The 21155-nt window shown below is 33.2% G+C and overlaps 1 protein-coding gene across 1 annotated transcript; it reads right to left on the bottom strand.

The window, feature by feature from the left end:
- Window positions 1-3501: 3501 nt before the first annotated feature.
- LOC111988038 (uncharacterized) lies at window positions 3502-6995 on the bottom strand. Its single transcript, XM_065761188.1, has 3 exons — window positions 5589-6995; window positions 5366-5476; window positions 3502-3766 (listed from the first exon to the last, which is right to left on the bottom strand). Exons 1-2 carry the CDS (start codon window positions 6872-6874, stop codon window positions 5395-5397), a joined length of 1368 nt encoding a protein of 455 aa, XP_065617260.1. The 5' UTR covers window positions 6875-6995; the 3' UTR covers window positions 3502-3766; window positions 5366-5394.
- Between the last annotated feature and the right edge of the window lie 14160 nt (window positions 6996-21155).

Raw genomic sequence — 21155 nt, 5'->3', positions numbered from 1 at the left:
GGGGGGGGGGGGGGGGGGGGGGGGGGGGGGGGGGGGGGGGGGGGGGGGGGGGGGGGGGGGGGGGGGGGGGGGGGGGGGGGGGGGGGGGGGGGGGGGGGGGGGGGGGGGGGGGGGGGGGGGGGGGGGGGGGGAAGGGAGAGAGATCTGGGAAACAAGCCTCCTCGGCCATTGGCTGAGGAGCATCCCTCAGTTGTAAATTGTCCTAAATGTTCTTTTAATGAGAGATAAAGTAGTTCCGGCCCGGTGAGAGCCAGCCAGCGCCTAAACCTTCGACCCACTCTCTACAAATTCATTGTTCTGGGTTCGTTGGGCCTTTAACCCATTTCTTTTGGGTTTGGGCTACGAAAACCGACCCTACAACTTCCATCTTTAATGTCATTGTCATGTATGGATTTTTAAATTTTTTTTTTTTACTACCTATTTTTTTGTTGGGAAAAATTATATATAAGTAAAAATAAATTTCAGCAAGCACAATTATACAAAAACACTAAAATTTATGCAGAAAATCCATTTTCCTTGAATAGAAAAATCATGAAAAAAATTCTAAATAATTTCACTATATTAAATAAAGATTATAACACTTAAGGATACCCAAAAAAAAAAAAAAAGTTTTAAGGGGTGTGTTATGTTTTTGTTTTCATTTCAGAAGTTTAAAGGGGAAAAAATAACAAAAAAAAAAAAGTTTAGTAATTGCAAATTCATTTTAGAAAGTATTTTATTTCTTGAGGTTGTCTTTCTTGCTTACAAATTATTTCAGATTTCGTATATAGAGTAGGAAAAAAAAAAAAAAAATTAAGACATGAAATACCTTTAGTTGGGTGCTTTGAAAACAGATATCACTTAGTAATGTGTAGTAACTTTGGAGAATATTATTGATGACATAAAGACATTTTATGTTAGGTCTCTTTTCAATCCACAAAAGAAGGATCATAGAGCTCTACTGATAAATTGAATCACGCTAATTATTTAGGTAACATTATTGCAGAATGCAATTTTATTTGCTATTATAAGGGAAATTAATTGCGATCTCATTTATAGTTTAAATTCAAACTCTTATGGAGTAGCTGGTATTTCCATTAAGGTTAATCATGGTAATTCATTTACATTAGTTATAGATTTTAAGAAGTATCATAGAGCTCTATTGATAAATTGAATCACGCTGGTGATTTAGGTAACGTTATTGCAGAATATAATTTTATTTGCTACTATAAGGGAAATTAATTGCGGTCTCATTTATGGTTTCAATTCACACTCTTATGGAGTAGTTGATATTTCCATTAAGGTCAATCATAGTAATCCATTTAAGTCAATTATAGGGGAAAGAAAATGACCATGAGAAATCGATCATTATAATTAAAGACCCAAAATATCAGTTTTAATGGGCTTGCTCAATTTTTAAAGATTTAAGGTATCCTTGCTCAAGCATCTTTGATTTATGTCACAACAAAATTCTCTGATTTGCCAAAACTCCACGACCACATAAGTCATAACTATGTTAATTTATTCCGAGTCTGAGATATGGAAATTCACTTGAATCATATACAAATAAAGTTGCTAAATTCATTGATTTACTTTAATACCCTATCTCTAATATACATACCATGCCAAAAAAAAAAAAAAAACTTTCTGTACTGATCGATGGTTTTTATTTTTTTGCCTAAGTAACATAATTTTATTTTCCTCAAAAGTGACATTAATCATTTTCCTTTCATAAAAGAGTAAGGATTTGCTTCAAACAAGGTTGCAGCACTTCCTACATAATGGTATATGTGTCAAAAAATTAGAGTGACAGGAGCAATTTAATGAATAACGTTTGTTAACCTCTTAACTTATTTCTCTCACACGAAGACAAACTCCTCCTCTCTCTTCAAGACCCCATAAATCATAAATGTACTCCTTTCTCTCTCTTCTTCCTCCTTCTCAAACACCCAACCCCAAAAACCAAATCAAAATAAAAATTTCTCTCTTATCTCTTCAAAAATAATTGATTTTTTATGATGATTAATCCTAGTGAATGGAGCAAAAGGTCACATTTCATAAGATGCTACCTAAAACCCAAAGCCTCCATGGCTGAAACACAGGTAATCGAAGCTCCATGGCTCCACCACAAACCAGCATGGCCAGACCTTCAAGAGCTCACCCACCACCGGTGGTGGTCTTCTCCTCTTCCTCTGTTTTTATTTTCGGTCTATTTTTCTGTGTATGGCTGAAAAAGCTCTACATTTGTTTGGTTGGTTGTGGGTTTGAGAATTTGGTACTTTGTTTGAGGATTTGAAAAATGGAGGTTCTTGTTTTGGGCATGGATTTTTTTTCAAAATTAATCTATTTGTGGGTTTTGGTTAGGCCGAAAAAAATGGGTTTTGATTTGGGTTTGTCGGCTATGATTTGTATGTATATGAATCTAAGCATGTGTGTACAATTATTTTTGAAGAGAGAGAGAGAGAGAGAGAGATTTGTATTTTGATTTGGTTTTGTGGGGGCTGGGTATCTGAAAAGTGAGAAGAACGAAGGAGGAGGAGGAAGGAGTGAGAGAGAGATATTTGTCGTCGCTGAGGAAGGAGAGAGGAGTGTGTCGATGAGGTTTTGAAGAAAGACAGATTTGATGTTAAGAGTTAACGGACGTCATTCATGAAATTGGTAATTGACAGGTGTCACTCTAATTTTTTGACACGTATACCATTATGCAGGAAATGCTGCAACCTTCTTCGCAGCAAATCCTTGCTCTTCATAAAATTAATTCAGGTAACATTTTAAATCCATAAATAAAAGGAATAAATCAAACCAACCTAAATACTTCAACAAAATTTTTTTTTTTTTTTAAATAAAAGGAATTATTGTTGCCTTGAGATGGTTCTCAAGACGCTAATTTCAGTTCGCTATGCTTATCTTACTTCATAGATAAGGGTATGGGGTCCGAAAATGCCTAACTTAAATGTTTAAAATATGCACAAGTTAACAACTGAAGGGAATGATAAATCCTAAGATATAACAAAGTTTTTAATATGACTAAGTTAAACTACCCACTTTGAATTAACTAAGTTAAATTGTATGATCTCAAAGTAAGTCATCTCAATTGAAATTAAACCAAGACAAATCCTCTCGAATAGAGTTATATCACAAGAATTCAATTGATCCAACCCTAATAACAATAATTTACATTGAAATAAAAATTTCATACAGATCAAATTATCACAAACATGTACATAATCACATCAAACTACAAATATTCACAAGTATAGATTATAATGCATAAACTTAACATGATGAGATCATGAGAACTTATCCATTCACAACGCAGTGGTTCGATTCATCATACGTAAAATTCACTCGCTTAGGTAATACAATTATTGATTCAAGGGGGCCCCAAAACATGGAAGAAAACTCTATCTGGGGAAAATAAGGTGAAGAAATATTTATCCACAAACAATACAATATAGCTTCAATATGTAAATTCTAAAATAGTACTTGCCAAAAATAAAAATAAAAAATCCCATACAATCGTAATTAAACTAGTAGATAAAGATAGTTTCGAATTCATTTCAATGTAGCCTTACATCACTTGATATCCATAATGATTTTAAATAAGCCAAGAAGTTCAATTCTTTCATTAGGGGCTATATAATTACACTCCTACAAGTTTAAGTAGTTAATTAGTCTAACTGCACAAAAAACAAATAGCAAAAGTGAAGCGTCCATCCCATATACATATAAAATATAATTACCATCCTTGAAATTGCAGCCCTTTCATAAACAAGAACACTCATCCCTGTAAACAAAAAACGTTTGAAAAAAATACTACATGAATCAAATGTAAGAAAAATCAATTATAATGAATATTTAAACACATACCAGGATAATTAAACAGCTCATGCCATCAAAAATAACGTTTCAGTTAATCCAATGCGTCAATGGTGGTAATTAGTTTGTAATTATTATAAGAAACTTAAACTACAATCATTACATGGTGTCAATATATGTGAGTGCATCAATACTACTGTATGATTAGTTTTGGTATAGCAAAAAAATATTATGATGGGTAATGCTTTACACCAAAATGTTCTAACTAAATTTAGAATTTAAAATAAGAAAGCAACATGAATCAATATATCATATTTAACTAAATAACCACGTAAAACATGGGGCAAAAATCACAGAGGAGCATCTAAGCCAAAGCAAAAATATCCTATCAGTCCAGCGTCTATTTTGTTCAGCCTATTACCTTTTTTTTTTTTTTTTAATTAAATATTTAACATAGAAAAACTTTATAAAGAAAAGCCCTTTGGCCTCACCTCGGTTTTCTTTTTTAAGCTCATGCCACATGACCAATGCCCAAGAGCATACCTACTATAAGACTAGTGTAGTTGTCAATGTTATGCTTTGTTTATTGTTACATCTTTAGCATTTTATAGTCATGAGACTTACATGTGACTTTCAACATAGTTGGATGGTCAAAATTTTACTTTTATATAACAGATGAAGGATTAGGATTCCAAAGGTTACTAAATGCTATTATAAATAACCTCTTTGGGGGTAATTGTAGGCAACCTAAACAAAGAAATTGATCTACTATTATTTTAACATTAACCCAAATTATATCTAGCCAAAAAATTTAAATTAAACAAATAAAAAGCACTAATTCTGCATCTCAATGCTTTTTAGACACATCCAACAACCTGCTCTGAGTCTGGACCAAGGCTTCTGAACAAGCTAGAGCCCAAAACCGATTGCCATTTTAAATTCCAATTGATAATTTGGTTTCTAACAATCAATATCCATATATTTTATGAAGAAAATTTGGGTAGTCTAGTCACACAGGATTTTCATACAACAGAACAACTAGCAAGGGGGCAAGTACAAAAGCAGGAAAAATACATAATTACAAAATACTAAGAAAGCCTTTAATCAAAAGGATCATATAACATAGAGTTGAGTCCTCCATCTATGTTCCAATACTGCAGGATTGAATAAAGAATACCTTTTTTTAGTACTCTTTGCAAGCCTAAATTAAACAAATAAAAAGCACTAATTCTGCATCTCAATGCTTTTTAGACACATCCAACAACCTGCTCTGAGTCTGGACCAAGGCTTCTGAACAAGCTAGAGCCCAAAACCGATTGCCATTTTAAATTCCAATTGATAATTTGGTTTCTAACAATCAATATCCATATATTTTATGAAGAAAATTTGGGTAGTCTAGTCACACAGGATTTTCATACAACAGAACAACTAGCAAGGGGGCAAGTACAAAAGCAGGAAAAATACATAATTACAAAATACTAAGAAAGCCTTTAATCAAAAGGATCATATAACATAGAGTTGAGTCCTCCATCTATGTTCCAATACTGCAGGATTGAATAAAGAATACCTTTTTTTAGTACTCTTTGCAAGCCCGTCTTAATGATCTTCGGTCGTTACACTTCCTTCTTCCTCTGATGTCTTCGGTTTCTTCGTCTTTGGTGGTTGAGTTCCACGATTGCTGCAAGTTTTACAAGTACACATAAATGATTAGCAATTCCTACATTAAAGGGCAAAAGATGATAGCTAGCTAGAATTAATTGTGTGTGCGTGTGAGAGAGTAGGAAACCTACGTAATCATGCAGTCCAACAATTCTATTTTGGTATCCAGTGAGTACTTCTGAACGGAAATAACAGATAGAGGAGGCTTGCGAACCGGATCACCATAATTATAAAAAAATGCAGAGAGGTCAAGTACGATACAAAGGAGATAATTAGAAGCCTTTTCGGATGGCTCGTGGGAGCTATTGCGGGAGCCCAACAGAAGGCAGAATTTGTGATCGGATAAGTGGAGAAGACCAGGACTAGTCCAACAGAAACATTCAGATTCCCCCAAAAATGGTGTAGGGTTGAGCCGTTCATGAGTCCATATTTTTGATTTTGAATCAAATCCAAAGATACAGCATTCAGTATTCCATTTCCCCATAGATACGATGGAAGCCCAATAGGCCTTAGTATGATCAACAACTACAGCCCTTCCACAATGAGTATATGAGTAAACTGCCGCCCAATGCTGCTGAAGCCAAGTTTCCCATGTAGAAGACATAACGTTGTATTTTAAAAAATCAGCACACATGTCGTTTTCTTGACTATTGCTCTGATCAACCACCATAATCTCGTGTTTGTCTTCCTCCAACTCCAAATGAGCGAAAATAACTGGTTCGTAGTCGCGATTGATTGCGATGCTGAAGGGTGGGTTTGGTAGGCTATCCCATTTTTCCGTAATGGGGTCATAAACCTCCATCCATCCACGGCCAGAGGAACAATCTTCAGGTATGGGTTTGTGATCATATAAACCGCCAAAAACATAGAGCTTACCGTCTACAACAATGGTCTGAGGGTCTTTTCTGCGGTTTCTCATGGGCTTATCAAGCTGCTTCCAACCCAGATCAGGACATGTAAGGTCAAGGGTCCAGACAGACCTACTGGACATATAGATTTCATGCAGAGGATAGTCTTCGCCGCCTCTAAGTTCTTCAAATTCAGACCTAGTGAGTTTTGCTTGGCCACCAACAGAATACAGATGGTTGTTTAACAGTGCCAGGTATCTAGAGAAGTAAGGTCCCTCGGCAGGGGTTACCGAAAACGGACTGAGATCCTTTGGGGTGAAGCTGCTGTATTCCCTTATCTGTACTCCACGAAGTACCAAGTTGACTGGAGCAGCAGGTCGTGCGAGAAAGTATGAAAGAGGAGCACGGGCTTCTTCGTCTGGGACCTTAATGGTATAACACTTCATCACTTCATAGTTCGTTTCTCGCGCACAGATACAGATCTCATATTCACCATCAAGATCATCTAACCTCCCCCAACCTTTCTCCTCCTCCGACTCCACCACCTCCTCCTCCTCCATTGGATCCATAGCTTCTTTCTTTTTTTTTTTTCTTTGAGAATAAGTTGGATACGAGAGATAGAGAGATGTTGAAAGGTTTGGGAATTAGGGCTAGTGTTGTGAACTGGGGAGGAGAGAGTGTCTCACACGGACTAGCGAGTAGCGAGTACTTATAAGGATCCGTATAGACGACCCGACCCGTGGTCCCACTCCGTCTAGGCCATTTCGGCCGTCAGACATGAAAAATGGGCTTGAAAGCATACTAACTTTGACATGGGCCTCATTTCACCAAAACACGTATCTGGGATGGGGGTTCTTACTTTTGGGCCACGTTGGGATTTTGCTAATTACTGCCTTAGGTCAGCCGCATGTGAAAGATTACAAAGGAGCAAACAAAGCAATATTAAGTTGGCTGAGTTTGGTTCAGTTTTTGAAACTGAAATTTTTGAAAAAAAAATGAGGTTTTCAATAAGTGCGGTATGAAATTAGACTTTTTGAAAAAGCCGAATGTTTGGTAAAAGTTGTTAAAAAGTGATTTTTGAAAAAACTGAGTGTTTCACTAGCACTTATAAAAGTGATGGTTTGAGTAGTAAATTACCAAAAAGAACAAAATGTATGTGTGTGTGTGTGTGTGTGTGTGTGTGTAAAGGAGTTTATTTCATACTTAGTATCAACTTCTTCTTAATAATAATAACTAGTCACTAACTCGTGTGATGCACGGGAAAATTCTTAGAAATGGTAAATATTTTTTTTAATCAAATTAAATGCATTTTTTGTCGGGTTGAGAGAAATTTAGTCAACTTAAATGAACCTTTTTGCTTTGGATTTTAAAGGAATAACTCACACAAAAAGGAATATACAAATTTCATTAGGATTTGAGCTGGTCAACCAAGGTAGGTGTGTGTGTGTGTGTGTGTGTGTGTGTGTGTGACCTTGTCAATTATTTCTTAATCTGCCAACAAAGCAAATTATTGCTCATTTGAAGCAATTTACAATGTTCATTCTAGCTGCATAAGCTTACATACTTTTTGTTGTTGTGATTTACAATTTAAGTAGATGAAAAATAATATGATGTTCTATCATTGGTTATTGCCTTCACAACAAAAAGGGTAAATTTTCAAATCAAAAGATTACATATCACATTTAAAAGAAACACTAACAGAAAGTAAAATATATGACATGCACTAATAACAAATGATCATAATATTCAAAGAGTTTTGTAAATCAACAACAAAATCTTATTAAATTGTTGGGCAGCTTCACTAACTATATTTTATCAATAAAAGTAATTTTCTTCATAAGACTTGTTTAAGTTATCATATTAAATATGAGAAAACAGGTGCAAGCATATTGTTGTCGACTCTACACTGTATCACAAAGAGTCTCTCTTGGATTGCTTCATTCTTCTCTCTGCTCTACAACTAAAGCTCCCCCATCATAAGTTTCCTGCCTTGCAAAACTGTGCAAACAAAAGCAGAATTCCAGAATTTTCATTTCCTACTTTTGCAGCCCTCAACAAAAGTTAAGATTCATGATTTTATCAAAAGGACAAAGTTTAACTACAAAATTGGTTGTAACCTTAGGCTACAAACTCACTCAATAAAATAAATATTACTACACATTTTGAAAATCTAATCGTTGAATTACATGTTCTTTACGCTCTTAATGCACATGTCAATTTTTGTGTCAATCGGATATCATTTACTATATAATTTATAATCTTATATTTTATGCATAATTTTAAATTACAAAAACTTGCAATTTAAAAAAATTTTGATGACATAGTTATTGATCTTTAATTTTCTTGAAATTTTGCAAATATGGAAAATATAAGAAGAAGATGCAATCCAAGTGGATTTGTCAAAATTCACCTCTAATAAAAAGATATTGAGTGAGTTTGTAGCCTGAGGCTACAATCGATTTTGTAGCTAAACTTTGTCCTTATCAAAATCTTCCATGCCTTTATTATTAAAATTCTCAATACATACACCATAAGCATAGATACTGATTCAAAAGCAGCCTTATTTTAAAAACACCATAATGCAGAAATATCGCCAACAAATAATCGTAATATTTGAAGAAAGATTAATGAAGCAAAATAAAAATAATTAAAATTCACAAAATGAAGAACCAAATATCAAGAACATAGAGGGAGATTTTTAGAAGAAAAATTAACAAACCTAGCATAAATTGTTAAGATTTTAGACTCGATTGGAAAGGAAGTAACTCTAAAAGTTTTTGCTCGCCAAGCTTTCTTGCATTGTTTTATACCTCCTGGAGCAAGGATATCAAGGGAGTTACAGGATGAGCGAATAACAAACCAAACAAATCAGCACGTATATCAACCATCAATAATACACCCAAAATTATAAAAATCTAAGTAGATTAAAATGTTAGATTGAGAAAGAACTTAACTATTTATTTATAACTGCCAAAAATGTTTAAGGATTTCCAAAACTACTAAAGTTTGTCAGGGTTAACAAATTTTATACACCTATGGGAATCTAATTCTTTTCAATCCAGTCAAAGAATTAGATAAACAAACAAAAAGAATAGAAAGATATAGTACCTATTTTCAAAGTTTTAAAGGGCTTTAACTAATTCCTCATACTTATATTCCTTTATTTCCACCTCTACCTCTACCTTCTCCACCACTCCTACACCTTTTAAAATGCCAAAATAACCCAACAACGTCGTTTAATGCAATATCTTTTAAATTAAAGCATGGACACAATAAAAATGAGTGAAAAAGATCATAAATTTATGTAAACATTCAAAAATTTGGGAATTTAGATTTAGATTCTGTAATAAGAACAAAACAGTCGAGTATATTATCTTAAAGGTGCTGTCTAACATAGAATAGATTGGGTTGCCGAGCTGTTTGGCTTTTCCTTTATAGATGATGTACAGTAGCTATTTTTCCTTTCTTTCCCACTAACAAAAGTAGTATTGTTTATGAGAAAAGTTTTGAGTTGAAGCGAAAAGAAGAATTTTTATAGATACAAAATATTCAAGAGCAAGTTGTATGATTGAAAACAAATATTTTACCTTCCAACCATTTAATAGAAATATTTTACCTTCTCACAATGAATTATTGGAAAAACAACTAAAAACAATTATAATGAGTATAACAACCGCAATAAACAATATGTTCCAACCATTTAAAAGAAATATTTCTTTTATTTTGTATAACAACAACTTAGCTGAGTTAAATATACTTTTTAAAAAATTTTAAAATGACAATAGTCTAAAAACAAAAGAGTCAATTTTTTTTTTCTCTTTTTTCTTTTATTTAGCAAGTAAACAGAATAATGAACAAATATAGATTCCATAAACAAAACTATCTACATCAGACAAATACTGCAATGCATGTATTAGTAGCAAAGCAGTAAATGATCTGATTAATGGTTTTATATTGACTATTTATATATAACTTTTATGCAACAGGAACTTTTTTTTTAAAAAAAATTTACAAAAAATTGTAAACAAACCTTAAGTCGATGCAGTTAAGTATGCAGCTCTTTATCCAAAAATGAAAGTAGAACCTACAAAATAAATATTTTTTTAGTTTTTTTTAATTAAAATAATTTGTAAAAAACAAAATAACGAAGATCAATAATAGTGTAGTAAATGACCACCTAAATCAAGTTAATACCCGCTCACAAAAACAACAGCGAGAGAATTAACTCCTACATCCTTTGCAACTCCAAGCACACAAAAAAGAAAGTAACATAATATATATTTCTAAACCTAGACACGCTCAGGTGCATTATGATTATAGAGGTACAGAACTACAGAGATTGCAATCTTTAGGAGGTAGCAAACAAATGTGCAAGATTTGGAAGACAGCATCAAAAACAGGTCATTCTAAGATTTAGTAGTTGGAAACAGATTCACATGCTTAGTAGCTAATGTGATATTAGAACTAAAATCAAAAGTCATATCAAGCATAATTTAACATGAAATAAAAATTGCAAAGTGGAAACAACATTAGAAATTAAGATACCATAAACAAAAATGTAATTAAAATAAATCATAATACCATCACTTAATTGGAAAGAAGCCCAAGTTTGAAATACCCCACTAAAGAATTTGATTTGTACCACAATAAGACATAGAAACAATAAATATATTACTAAGTATATGAAAAATTGATAATCACAATCAAATTCAAAAATCAAATGGAAAGACATGTCAATCTCACTGTCCATAGGGCTGTTTTTTTTAAAGAGAAATGCAAGTTTTAATTTACTGTGTAGTTTTAGAGAAACAAAAAAAGAAAAAAATAGCCCTTGACAAACCCCTTCTTGATAAATCCAAACATAAGCCAAAATTAAAACAAATTTATATAAAAAAACAATTTCAAAAACTCCAGCAACCCGAAACTAAAACAAACCCCAGCAGCAACCCATAACTATCAACAACACACGGCCCATACATATCACTGAAAATTCTAAAACTACAATCTACATCAATATGAATTAATTTTTCAGCCAAAATAAATTAATCGTCAGGTTGACTCTTAGGCCTTTCAAAAACACAGGAAAAAAAAAAACCATTAAATCGATACTATCTCCACTATGAAACCCATCGATATTTACAATATTTTCTTACAAAACCTGTAGAATTCGAAATCCCTAAATCGATAGAAAACCTAATTGAAGACATATAATTAAAACATAACTTTGGGGCTCTGATCCATTTAAACCAATTTCAATATGAATTTTAACCCATATTAATCAAATAAAATTGAAACTTGAAAAAGATTAGATTGGAATTCTTCATACTTGAAAAATCGTCCAACATCAGAAATGAAAAAAAAAAAAAAAAAAAATTGTCCTGCGTTTAGGCTCCTCTTGTAGTTGGTTTTAATAAGAATCGGGCTTGTAATTTGTATTAGGTGGAAAAAAAAAGATTTATTATTGTTTTTATATAGGTATTGCATACGTGAAAAATTGTGGGAGTTTCAAAAGTTTCGGTTATATATATATACTAGTCGCTAACCCGTGCGATGCACGGGAAAATTATTGGAAAATAAATTTAATCCATTTTTTGTTCTATTAAATTTAATCTTTCTTTTATTCTTTTAAAATAGGAGTTTAAGTCTAATGATAAAAAGCAATCATTGTGTAACGAACGCAATAGATTAACATTTTATTGAAACTATAAAAAAAAAGGGTATAACATCATTTTGAATAGTAAATCTATAGTTTTATGACATCTTAAACTTTTTTTTCCCTTAATAAAATCTTAAACTTTTTTTTTTCTAATGGCATAATATGTTAGGATCACAAAAGAGTATGTGTAAAATCTAATTGTGAAAAGTTGTTCTTAGAGGGTCAGAAATGCATTAATTTTGTTAAATAAAAGCATAACTTTTATCACATTTTATAATAACTTTACAAATTTATAGCATTTATCTTTTAGTTAAGGTTGTATTAGAGGATTGGAGTTTTTTCCAACTTGGTTCAAATTAGAACCTATAAAATTCCAAATGGAAACCAAAAAGAATAGAATTTAAAATTCCTTATGAATTTCGAATTTATATCTAGAAGAGAAACTATACCCTAAAATCAAGTTTCTAAGTGATAGCCACATGAACCCAAATAATAATTCACAAAATTAAATCCAAAAAACTAACAAAAGTAGCATTAACAATACCCAACAACAGTATTAGCAAAAACCTAACAAAAGTAGCACTAACAATACCCAACAACAGTATTAGCAAAAGTTGGGAAAGAACATTTCCCTTTTTATTTAATAGAAAGAATTATTCGTAATAGGTAGAAAACAAATGCAGCAGTAAATTGCTTTTTAAAAAATTACAAAAATTGTTAACAAACCTGGATTTGATGCAGTTAAGCATGCAGCTCTTTATCCAGAAAACAGAGTAGGACCTGCCAAATTTTTTTTTTTTTTTTTTATGTCACTAAATGCAAATATAACTAAATTTTATCTTTTAAAAATCCATGAAAACAGAAGTTTGTCACTTTTAGAATATGAATTTTTTTTGTTTGAACCAAGTTCTTTCCAACTTCTCAAAAAAAAAAAAATGTTCTTTCCCAACTGCCATATATGCAAGAAGAGCAAACACACAATAAGGCAATGCAACTCAACCCCCAAATACCATGCATGTACAGATTAAAAATATATACAACTTATTTCAACCCCATTACAACTTTATTCTCCTTGATTATATCATGTTCCAAATTCAAATGCAGCAATGAAAACATAAACTAAAGCAATAATATAGCACAAGACCAAACTCAATTGGTAGTGGGGGTTAGAGAGAATTTACTGTGTTGCATAAGTAGAGAAGATTAAATTTCAATAACAAAATTTTATTCAGAAATTGAGTCCTAAATCTGAAAAAGGAAAACCCAAGATTCAGAGAGAAGAGTAAAAAGTTAATCTAAATCAAATTATTCACTGGGAATTTAAACAAACACATAGAGGACAAACACAAAGATGTAAATAACAATGAACCAAGACAAAATCTTTAAAACCACAATGCTAATTGCTTACACACAGATACTTTCATGAAATCAAAAGTTGATGAAGTTACCAAGTTTTATCCAAAATCACAGAATAAAGATAGTTTAAAAAAAAAAAAAAAAGAGGTTTCGGTGGGACTAAGGGGCCATAAGCATAGACTTGTAGCAGTCACCGTTCAAGTCATTGTCTAAATTAAAACATGCAATGGTAAAACAACATAATAACAACATGACCGAAGTTGCAATATTATTATTATTTTTTTTTTTTAACAATGCAATACAACAGCGGTAAGGGGAAGAAAAAGGAAATTTAGCCACCAAAACCACGCAAACAAAGAAGATTAAAAAAGAGAATCCCAAGCATTACAATTGAAAGGGGAAAACAAAAGAAGTCAGTTTTACCTGTAGCCGTTTCACTGGTTGGCGGTGGCAATAGGCTGGTTGACGGGGCTTGGGGACTCAGAAATTTCATCATCTAAGATGGAAATTGTTTCGGAGTTGTCGACAGGAAATAATCTTCAGACACAGAGAGAGAGAGAGAGAGAGAGAGAGAGAGAGAGAGTAGAGTAGAGTACAGAAGTGAAAAGTGACTGAGAAAGGTTTTTCTAATCTTTTGTAACTGCCAAGTGCCTACTCAAGACAAAACAGTGTGTCTCTAATTTATATAGGCAAATTGAACACAAACGTTTTTTAAAATTTCACTGAAACGGTTTATTTAATCAGTCAGTCGAACAGATACAATTTTTGATTTTTTTTGAACGAATCGTGTCATTAAATTATCAAGCCATGTGGCGCAATAAGAAGTAGTCAACAAAAAGTCAAACGTTTCAGCTATTAGTTATTATATAGATATATATAGATAATAATAATTACTTCATGTTAATAATAAATGACTCTCTTAATAAAAGATTTTGTAAAAAAGTATTTGGCTTTAGCATTTCTTTTTTCAAAAAATGTTATGTTCACAATATTTTCACAATAAATTTTTACAATATTGTGAAATAACGTTACTTAAATATATTCTATTCTTTTAATATATTTATTGGCACCTTGCCCCACACTCAACCCAACCCATTTCCCTTTTCTTTTTCTTTTTCCTTTTCTTTTCCTTCCGTTTTTCCTCAACCACAAGAGCCAACCCTTCACCTTTTGTCTTCTTTCTTTTTCTCCTTTCTCTTCTTTCCTCCACACATTCAGCCACACAGCCCACACCCATGCACTCTTCACCTTGATCTTCTTTATTCTTTTCTTTTATCAAAACCTCTACTGAATTCAAAAGGTTTTTTTGAGATTAGATATGTAAGACGTAAATAAAATAAAAAAAAAAAAATAGAGAAGAGAAGAAGAAGAAGTAGCACAGAAAAAGAAGAAGAAGACGAGATGCCGCAGCACAGCATCATAGAGGAGCAAAAAAAACCATGGGCAATTTAGGAAAAAGAGAAACCCACCAATAGTAATATTTTTGTTTTGAGAAAATGCGTTTGTGCGTTTTGCAATTGCAGCTCAAAGTTGTCATGCCAAAACGTAGAGAACACGCATTGGCCTTCACATTTCAAAACGCAGATTTCTAGAAAAAGCTGCGTTTAAAACCTTACCAAACGCAAATATTATTTTTTGGGTTTCAAAGCTTTTGCTAGAGGAAAGTGCAAACAAACGGGCACTAATTCGATTTGTATCCGGAGTGGCTTCTCATATATAAGCCTTTGGTCAGTTTGTAAAACCATATAGAGAAAATAGACGGTTAGGGTTGGAGTGCATGGAGCAAGCTACTGCATGTGACGTCCTCTATGGCTTTTCCTTAGCATTGTGACTATTTCTTTCTCTATTATATTTGTCTAGTTGAATGTTTAGTATTTTATTTTTGTGTTTTATTTCAATTACTATGAGTAGCTAAATTTATAATTAAGGTTGAGGATGAAATCTTGTTAAGGATTATCAGTAGTATTTATGTGATTTAATTTTTCTCACAATAGTTGTCCTTTAATGATTTAAATTGTTCTTACATCACATTTATTGCCTAAGATAGGATTCTAGATATAAGTTCAATCATTTTTTTCTCATGTTTTTGGATTCATCTTAATTAATTGAATACTTGGTTTATTATGATTTGATTTTAAGAATTGGATACTCTTGTGATTTGTTTGTCAACGGATATAATTGATGATTTGATTTTATACATTGGAAGTGAAGAAGAACATGCTTTAGATTTTTAAACATAAGTTTTAATGATAATATTTTCCATGATAGCAAAGTTGATTTCAAGATTATCATGATAGCAAAGTGGTTGGGAAATATTAATGATCATGAATATATGCTGGTATGAATTAACAAGGCGGATTCCAAAACCTTAATATCTCTCTCTAGATTGTTTAATCTTTTTACTGTTTTATTTTATATCTCCACTTAAAGTGGACGCAAGTGTCCGTGCGCAGTTGGGGACAACACAGTGGTTTCATCCTCGCAATGGGTGAATACGCCTTGGCTTAGGGTGGACCATGGCGGAAAAATGGAGTCACCACCTAGATTAGGTCTAAAAACCATAAATTAGCGCCCTTCATGAAATGATTGATTTACTACCAGAGCATGTGTCCAGAGTTTAGGTATGGGGATGGCAAGGTGTTACGCACCCAACCCCACCCGACCCGTGGGTCGACTTTCACTCTGTTGTCGACAGGAAATAATCTTCAGACACAGAGAGAGAGAGAGAGAGAGAGAGAGAGAGAGAGAGTAGAGTAGAGTACAGAAGTGAAAAGTGACTGAGAAAGGTTTTTCTAATCTTTTGTAACTGCCAAGTGCCTACTCAAGACAAAACAGTGTGTCTCTAATTTATATAGGCAAATTGAACACAAACGTTTTTTAAAATTTCACTGAAACGGTTTATTTAATCAGTCAGTCGAACAGATACAATTTTTGATTTTTTTTGAACGAATCGTGTCATTAAATTATCAAGCCATGTGGCGCAATAAGAAGTAGTCAACAAAAAGTCAAACGTTTCAGCTATTAGTTATTATATAGATATATATAGATAATAATAATTACTTCATGTTAATAATAAATGACTCTCTTAATAAAAGATTTTGTAAAAAAGTATTTGGCTTTAGCATTTCTTTTTTCAAAAAATGTTATGTTCACAATATTTTCACAATAAATTTTTACAATATTGTGAAATAACGTTACTTAAATATATTCTATTCTTTTAATATATTTATTGGCACCTTGCCCCACACTCAACCCAACCCATTTCCCTTTTCTTTTTCTTTTTCCTTTTCTTTTCCTTCCGTTTTTCCTCAACCACAAGAGCCAACCCTTCACCTTTTGTCTTCTTTCTTTTTCTCCTTTCTCTTCTTTCCTCCACACATTCAGCCACACAGCCCACACCCATGCACTCTTCACCTTGATCTTCTTTATTCTTTTCTTTTATCAAAACCTCTACTGAATTCAAAAGGTTTTTTTGAGATTAGATATGTAAGACGTAAATAAAATAAAAAAAAAAAAATAGAGAAGAGAAGAAGAAGAAGTAGCACAGAAAAAGAAGAAGAAGACGAGATGCCGCAGCACAGCATCATAGAGGAGCAAAAAAAACCATGGGCAATTTAGGAAAAAGAGAAACCCACCAATAGTAATATTTTTGTTTTGAGAAAATGCGTTTGTGCGTTTTGCAATTGCAGCTCAAAGTTGTCATGCCAAAACGTAGAGAACACGCATTGGCCTTCACATTTCAAAACGCAGATTTCTAGAAAAAGCTGCGTTTAAAACCTTACCAAACGCAAATATTATTTTTTGGGTTTCAAAGCTTTTGCTAGAGGAAAGTGCAAACAAACGGGCACTAATTCGATTTGTATCCGGAGTGGCTTCTCATATATAAGCCTTTGGTCAGTTTGTAAAACCATATAGAGAAAATAGACGGTTAGGGTTGGAGTGCATGGAGCAAGCTACTGCATGTGACGTCCTCTATGGCTTTTCCTTAGCATTGTGACTATTTCTTTCTCTATTATATTTGTCTAGTTGAATGTTTAGTATTTTATTTTTGTGTTTTATTTCAATTACTATGAGTAGCTAAATTTATAATTAAGGTTGAGGATGAAATCTTGTTAAGGATTATCAGTAGTATTTATGTGATTTAATTTTTCTCACAATAGTTGTCCTTTAATGATTTAAATTGTTCTTACATCACATTTATTGCCTAAGATAGGATTCTAGATATAAGTTCAATCATTTTTTTCTCATGTTTTTGGATTCATCTTAATTAATTGAATACTTGGTTTATTATGATTTGATTTTAAGAATTGGATACTCTTGTGATTTGTTTGTCAACGGATATAATTGATGATTTGATTTTATACATTGGAAGTGAAGAAGAACATGCTTTAGATTTTTAAACATAAGTTTTAATGATAATATTTTCCATGATAGCAAAGTTGATTTCAAGATTATCATGATAGCAAAGTGGTTGGGAAATATTAATGATCATGAATATATGCTGGTATGAATTAACAAGGCGGATTCCAAAACCTTAATATCTCTCTCTAGATTGTTTAATCTTTTTACTGTTTTATTTTATATCTCCACTTAAAGTGGACGCAAGTGTCCGTGCGCAGTTGGGGACAACACAGTGGTTTCATCCTCGCAATGGGTGAATACGCCTTGGCTTAGGGTGGACCATGGCGGAAAAATGGAGTCACCACCTAGATTAGGTCTAAAAACCATAAATTAGCGCCCTTCATGAAATGATTGATTTACTACCAGAGCATGTGTCCAGAGTTTAGGTATGGGGATGGCAAGGTGTTACGCACCCAACCCCACCCGACCCGTGGGTCGACTTTCACTCATTGTGTTCCACGTCTTAATCCCATTAAAGGCACGCTCAACATTGTTATCTTAGACTCACACACTCTAATATGCATCTAAACACACAAACATGGTATTCTCATCCCAAACCCATACATCTATCACGACATCATAGCATACATTAGGGGCGGAAACAAAACATGGCAACAAAATCATATTAGAGGCATTTAAACATCAAGAACATGGCATCCAACCAAACTTGCTTGCATCCATTGCAAAGGCAACATCATAAAATGCATGTCCATGTGAGTGTATGACTTACCTCACTTATCTTACTACATCACAGCACCTATGCATCAATGCATGTTTATGTAATATGCATGTTCATAGCACATCAAAAGATCGAAACCCTAACTAGCATCAAAGAAACAAACAAACAAAACAAAACAAAACATAAAGGCAGAGGCTTTATAAGCATGAAAACCAACTCAGAACAGAAACATGTTACATAAACAAAAAAAAAAAAGAAAAAGAAAAACAAGACTCGGATTAGGGTTTTCGGGGCTTCAAGGATGCGTACGCATGTAGAAAGCATACACACCCTAAACCCTAACCGAGGAAAAAGAACACTAAACAAGCAGAAACTAAAACCTAACAACCTAACATGCTTATTACAAAAAGCAAGATAAACCTAGACTAAACAGACATATTTAAACAAATATGAAGCAAAATAAAACAAGAAAAAACAAGAATAAAAAAAAATAAAAAAAATAAAAAAAAGAAAAAGAAAAAAGGAATAGAGGCAAAAGAGAGCTAGAACCTTTACCTTCAAAACAAAGGCTCTTTAGCTTGATTTTGACTGCCTCCCTCAGTCAATCTAGTCACAACTAAAACAAGATTAGTTAGTAAACCTTGAAACTATATGATCAAGAATAGAAAATGTCTAAATCAGAAAAAATTGACTTGTAGGTGTTTTGTGAAAAACTCTCTCTTTGATTCATTATTTCTAGCGAATCTTGTATGTTTTCCTCTTGGATTCTGTGTTGTTTTGAAAATGTACCATGTATGGTTTTTTATAGTAAAAAAAGGGGGTTTGAGACCGCTTCCAAGCTATGTGGGATTCGTTCCAAACCATTTTTTAATGCAGAAAACATTTCCTTACATAGTTTCTGGAACCCTAGCATGGACACACATGCCTGTTTTTCGTTGTCTTATTTTACAAAAAGTTTATTTAGTTTATAAATGAGTTATATTTTCCAAAAACACTTTCCTCAAGTCAATTTCAATCTGATTGAGACCCTAAACCAACCTTGAGCTTTAGAATTCTAACATCATTAAAGAACGGGAGCCTGAGTCATAAGGGGCATAAAATGCGGTGTTTACACTTAGATCAATTTCTTATTTAGTTTATTTAATTTCAAAACAACCAATTTTTATTAAACTAGATTAGGATTAATTTGGTTAAGGTTTAATCAATTTTCCTATGTTCATACAAATCCCTGTGGGTTTAACCTCGTTCTTGTCAAACTATAGTTTGGTACGGTTCGTACACTTGTAAGTACTTTAAAATTTTACAACAAATTTTTGGCGTTGTTGCCAGGGACTTGGTTAGAAAAATAGATTAGATCTTAGTTGAATTTTTCCTTCTACTAGTTGTAGTTAGGATAAATAAATTAAAAAAAAAAATCATATTTTTCTTGTTTATTTTCTACTTCTAGATTAATCTTTGAGTTTATTTCCTTGTTTATTTTTATTTTCTTTTGTTCTAGCTAATGTTTGACAGAAATTAAAATTTATAATAGTCAACTTCATTAGGTACGTTTCCTCCTTCTCTCTACCTTACTCACATTATACTTGATTCTCATGTTGCATATCAATATTGTTGCTCTCTTTTCATTCAAGGCATATATTTGAGAGTATCATTTTTAATAGGGGTGTGCAAACTATCACCGGAGTCGACAACATCGACCCTCCCGCACCGCCATTGCCACCGACCGACGGAGCCAATGCCAGCGATCGGAACGCGAACGGAGCTCCGATGCTGGTGCGGGGAGGACATCGAAGACGCAAAGCAAATCACCGACTAGAGCCGAACCGAACCGATACAAACAGAGGGAAATATTTTTAGTTTAGATCAGGGGTATGGCGTCGTTTAGGTGTGTATCTGTTTTAAATTTTTTAGTAAAACGTCGTCGTATTGGGTTATTATTAAAAAAAGAAAGAAAAAAAAAAACACAAAACGCACCATTTTATGTAGGTTTTCAGACCCTCAGTAACCTCACTATAAATTCATCCTATTCACCTGGGGACCCTTAACTCTCTCTAGCCTCTCACTCGCGGTCTCGTCGGCTTGAGTCACACCTCGCAGCAGCAGCAGCTCCCTGCAGCAAACCACGGTGAGCCATCAGTTCAGCCCCTTTCTTTTGGTTTTAATGGAAACGGCATGAGAGAGATTGTGTTTGACTGTTTGTTGCTGTGCGTGTGAGTGGGATTGTGTGAGTTGTTGAGTTCTTGTTGTTCAATGTTCAGTAGGGAAGTGAGTTAGAGACTTGGAGTTAGAGTTAGAGATGGAGTTAGTTGTTGACTTAGAGTTAGAGTTAGAGTTAAATAAATAAATAATACTGAGTTAGAGTCGTGCATGTGAGTCACTGAGTGTGTTGAGTCTGTTGACTCAGTTAGTTTATTTATTTAGTTATACAGTTATACTTATTTATGCGTGTGAGTGTGAGTTGTGCGTGTGATGGTGTGAGTGTGAGTTGTTTGTAGTTATTTATTTATTGAGTTTTTATTTAGTTAGTTTTTAGTTAGTTATTTATTTATTTAATTTAGTTTTTACTTTTTGGTGTGTTGACCCAGTTTAGTTAATTTATTTAGTTTGTTTTTAGTTATTTATTTATTTAGTCAGTTGACTCAGTCTCCTAAGTACTGTAGTAAGCACTAACGGTTTTTTTTTCCTTCAACATTTTAATTTTTGAGGGAGACGAGATTGAGAGAATTCACACTTTCAATCCTTCACCGAGAGGTAATTA

Source organism: Quercus suber, unplaced genomic scaffold, assembly GCF_002906115.3.
Source record: "Quercus suber isolate HL8 unplaced genomic scaffold, Cork oak 2.0 scaffold_400, whole genome shotgun sequence".
Classification (NCBI taxonomy): Eukaryota; Viridiplantae; Streptophyta; class Magnoliopsida; order Fagales; family Fagaceae; genus Quercus; species Quercus suber.
This window is presented reverse-complemented; position numbering and strand designations above follow the sequence as displayed.

What these genes read in the sequence shown, in the direction of transcription:
- LOC111988038 (XM_065761188.1), bottom strand. Translation starts at nt 6,874, where the DNA reads ATGGATCCAATGGAGGAGGAGGAGGTGGTGGAGTCGGAGGAGGAGAAA. An exon ending in TTGTTGGACTGCATGATTAC is followed by an intron (nt 5,477 to 5,588) that starts GTAGGTTTCCTA and finishes TAAAACTTGCAG; the next exon opens with CAATCGTGGAACTCAACCAC.